At 36.3% G+C, this 4,613-nt stretch overlaps 1 protein-coding gene across 2 annotated transcripts in view; it reads left to right on the plus strand.

Annotated features, from left to right (window-relative positions):
• Positions 1 to 474: 474 nt before the first annotated feature.
• Positions 475 to 4,613, plus strand: part of LOC106530699 (sodium-dependent neutral amino acid transporter B(0)AT2) — a 12,290-nt gene continuing 8,151 nt past the window's right edge. Inside the window, exons 1-3 of one of the 2 annotated variants that reach the window (XM_014026374.1) lie at positions 475 to 572; positions 3,626 to 3,849; positions 4,205 to 4,362. In XM_014026374.1, coding sequence (XP_013881828.1) covers positions 3,639 to 3,849; positions 4,205 to 4,362 — 369 coding nt within the window. In that variant the 5' untranslated portion in view covers positions 475 to 572; positions 3,626 to 3,638. Of the gene's footprint in view, positions 573 to 2,042; positions 2,417 to 3,625; positions 3,850 to 4,204; positions 4,363 to 4,613 lie in introns of those variants that run through there. The other variant, XM_014026373.1, reaches the window with a different exon arrangement.

Raw genomic sequence — 4,613 nt, forward strand, 5'->3', positions numbered from 1 at the left:
TTGATTAGTTGTTGTGGTCATCTTTATTCGGGGAGAATTTAAAACTTAATCAGTTGCAGAGTTACATCAAGTGAACTTTCTGAGAGTTTCAATCTGATAAGTGGTTTGTGAGATATGTTGCTAACAGACAGACAAGCAAGGTTGACTCCATTGGGTAAAGGCAAAAGCTGCAAAATGACCCAACAAACATAGTCACTTAAAAAAAAAAACAATATTGCCCTTTGAAGAAGGGTGATAAGAATCAGCCTTTTCTAAGTGTTTAGTGGTTATTTAATGGAAAGGCAGGACCTTAAAATACAAAATATTTAATTAATTCACCTTATTCATGAGCAGGTTAGAAATCCCCAAGAAAGGTTGTTGATCCTCATAAGGACTCCTTGTCCTAACATATGTTTGAATGGTCCAGATGTGTAACAAAGCAGGAAGACAAAGTTTGTGGGATGGGAAGTGTTGTCCAATAGGAGATGTCGGGGCGGAGCCAAGTGAAGCCTCTTATAAAGTTAATACAAGTTGACTTTGTCTAAGGATATTTGGACAACTTTTCCAACAAGGATTTCTTTTATTAACACAAGGTATTTAAAGACTTCATTGTTGGGTTTGGGCAGGAGGTTTTATGCACGTGACGTCGCAGTTTGGGAGCTGGTATAGAGTTTGTGGGGTTTTATTTACCTTCAGGACAGCATACGTGGCAGTGCGCGTGTTTGAGGAGAAAAGTATCTCTGCCCAGGTTTAATGAAAATGTGTTATCAGCATCATTTCAACGATCTATCCCTAGAAACACTAAGAAACAAACTCATCAGTGTGAAAACGATAGTTTAAAATCAGTGTCGCAAGTTAAAACATCACTTTTAACAATGTAAACAAATAATACATTTGTTAAATTTTTATGTTTTCAATTTGAAGTTTATCGTATCATAGGGAAAAAACGTAGATAATTCAGCATTGACTCTTGTTTTTGTCCTGACCTCATAGCGCGCACGTCGCGGAAATTCTGAAGCGCGTGCGTTCAAGTTCATATGACCATATCAGTAACACCGCGCGAGTCTTTCACTGTGAGAACATTCACAAAATCCGAGATTTATTAGGTCTACAACTAAAAAAAAATTTTTTTTGCATTCAAATATATGGAAAGAATTCCAAAAAAGGAAATTATACACACATACATTTAAAAGTTCTATAAATGAGGAAAAATCAAATTAAGGCTGTGTGGCAGGCCATTTTAATATAAAATCAAATTCACAATGCTTACATTTCAGATATCTGAAATTGATTTTTAATTGACATATTAGGTATTTAAGATATCTAAAATTATAAGCCTAATTTCACTAGTCAAAATCTCATTTTGACTATAAATGATGTCAGATTTACCATTAAGTTGTACAGAGGCTACAATTCACAGTGCCTTAAAATGAATTTTGACTAGTCAAAAATAAAGATATCTCTAAGTTTGTTTCAACTATTCATTGTTTGCTTTCAAGATATCTTGATTTTGGTTCTGAGTCATAATTCCAATTAAAGCTATCTTAAACATTATTCAAGGTATCTTAAATGTATTTTTAGATATCACATATTGCAGATTACATTGCAGATATCGTGCAAGCAAATAATGACGTGGCAAAACTAACTTAGAGATATCTAGAACTGTAATTATGACTGTACCTTTTGAAGATGCTTTCAAATAAATTCAAGATATCTTGACTATTTTTTCATCGAGATTGCTTTTCTATTTAAGATATCTTGAATGAACATTTTGACAAGTCTGAATGATATTCAAGATATCTTGAATAATTATTTTGACTATAAAGCATCATGGATTTACATGGCATTTTGGTGGAAAAATAAGGCAGTAGCCTACAAAGCCACTAGCTTTACCTTTATTTGATGTAATACCTTAATTTGAGACATCTTAAATTTCAGGATAGTAAAAATGTAGTTGTTTCTAGTCAAAACTCAGTTTTAGATATATATAATGTAATTAGTGTCTGACAAAGTCGATTTTATGTTAGAACGGTCTGCCATATTTTCATTGTTATTAGCTTTGGCCAGCCCGGCCACGTCTCTGCATTGTTCGAGACGTAACACGCTGCGTAAGTAGGTGTGGCTTAGCTGTTGCATCACGCGGAAGAAGGAAACTTCTGTGACCCTTCCTTCCGTACAAACACGCGGGTAAAACTCAGAGTCCCTATCTCGTTTTTATAACTTTCTTTTTAACTAAACGTGAACAGACCCAAGTATCTCATGTAATAAAGTAGGTTATTTTACGATTAGGCGCGCGTGTTTCGCCTGGCAGCTGAAGTCGCACGTGGTGCTAATCTCTGAACAGACTTAAGGCAAAAGCTTATCGTCTGTTTTCCGCCTCCAAAGAACAAGAACATCCCTTTCTCCTGTCATAAATAAAGATATTCTCGGAGACGAGGTAAGTYAGTTTATAAGTTAATGTTATATTATTTTTAAATATTGTTCTCATAATGAATCCAGATAAATAATAAGCATTCAGGAGGTTGCTGATGCATYTCAACACGCTTAGGTTGTATCACAGACACACCTCACCAAGCCATTTTTGTTTTTTAAATAAACATTTATGTGCAGTATAATGAGTAAAAAGGGGACCTATTGGATCTATAATCAGGGATTAGATAAACTTACCTGGACTACTAACTAACTCTCCATCTGTTCACTTAAGTGCATTTTGTCTTCATATCTCCACATTGTGATGCTGGAAAAATATTAGAAACACCTCTTATTCTGACATATTTCCAATGAAAGCCTTTAAAGAGGGAAAACTTGTTTATTTAGAGCAACAAGGATAATATAAAAGAATAAGTGCAGCAAAATGGCTGCATTCAGTAGGGATGTGGATAAATTTTTAATCCTACACCAATATTAAATCTGACAGCGGATTCTAAAAGAACATTTCAAACCATACAACATAACACCAAAATCATGTGATTATCTGAAGTATGAGGGAAGTTATTGATGTTTGTTTAGGTGAAATTAGCTCATGTTTTCTTGCTGCAGTTCCCAGCAGAAACAATGGGGCCTTTGTGACCATCTCACCTTGCTGTTTTCTAATTTTGCTCATAACTTCCTCAGTGTTCAAGATATCGCCATGAAATTTTAGGAAAAGATTCACATTCTGGTTTTGTAGGGAAGCATCTTGTATCCTAAAAAACTAATAAAACTTAATAATAGCCAATTCAAAAGTAGCATAAAAGGTATAAAATAACATTACAAGGCAAACTGTAGCATCAAATCAACTTAATGTGTCTTAGAAAGTAAGGAAATTAAAACAATTTAAAAACCATGTGGACATCTGTTTTGTAAACAAAGCTCCTCAATTAATGACAGCGTGTTAAATGTGTCAAGTGACGAAGACGAGCATCAAAACACTTTCCAACAAGTGCTGAACCGGTTTAAAAAAAACATACAACACGCACAATAAAATAAGGTAGTTAAGGTCAGATAATTACCTTTGCTGTTGTCCGTGAAAAGTTTGAGCAAATATAACCCTGCTTTGGTGTTAAAATCTTTCTGCTTTGGAAAGTGTCTGCTCAGTAGTCATTCTAAATCTCTTAAAAGTCAAAGTGTGTTACCTCATTAGTGTTTGTTCTGTTTCCTAATGTTGACTCCGCTCTGAGATGGAGAAGCAGCCTTTGCCAACCGATGACGACAGACCAGGAGAGTCGGAGCTTGACATCTATGTTCAGGACAGGCAGCAGGTCTCCTCTGAACCTGCCTCTCGAGCAGGGTGGAACAGTAAAATAGAGTACTTTTTGGCTCAAGTGGGATTCAGTGTCGGACTGGGCAACGTCTGGAGGTTTCCGTATTTGTGCCACCAGAACGGAGGAGGTGAGTACTTACGACTCCYGTCTGTATGAGAAGGTTGCTGCAGAACTGTAGTTTACAAGAAACTAAATGCAAATGTTTTTGACTCAGTATGCAGCTGTTACACAAATAGAAAATAGGGTTGTCAGTTTTGTAAACATCATTGGACAAGTATGTGATGAAAGGCAGACTGTTGTTATTCTCTTAAAGTGTGTGTAGGAACATGTTACCTACCAATAGCTTCATTTAGAAAGTATTGTGTTACAAACGATGCATACTGAAGGATGGAAAACTACATTTTGAACAGAAAGCAGTAGCTGCTTGACCATCAAAATATTTAGGTTATATGGCTTATTGATTCTTGTTCGTCTCGTCTCAGGAGCTTTCCTCCTCCTCTACGTTCTGCTGATGCTGGTTGTTGGGATTCCCCTCTTCTTCCTGGAGCTGGCAGCCGGCCAGGCCATCCGACAGGGCAGCATCGGAGTGTGGAAGTCCATCTCGCCGAGGCTCTCAGGCATCGGCTACTCCAGTTGTGTGGTAAACAAACGTTTAACCATTAACCCTCCTCACTATAATACTGTTGTGAAACAGGAAGAGTGCACTGCCACATGTAATTTTGGTAAGCCTATATTTGCTTCAGTCAGTAATTTCCTGTTCAAAACCCTTTTCCCAGCTGTCAGGAAAACACCTGTGCTTTATTTGAAGAGTTTAAAGGGATCCCTGATTAGTTGTAACATTAGACTTTATATGATAAACATATATTTTAACTGTAAAATAAAGACTGTAAA

The sequence above is a fragment of the Austrofundulus limnaeus genome, unplaced genomic scaffold (assembly GCF_001266775.1).
Source record: "Austrofundulus limnaeus strain Quisiro unplaced genomic scaffold, Austrofundulus_limnaeus-1.0 Scaffold548, whole genome shotgun sequence".
Lineage (NCBI taxonomy): Eukaryota > Metazoa > Chordata > Actinopteri > Cyprinodontiformes > Rivulidae > Austrofundulus > Austrofundulus limnaeus.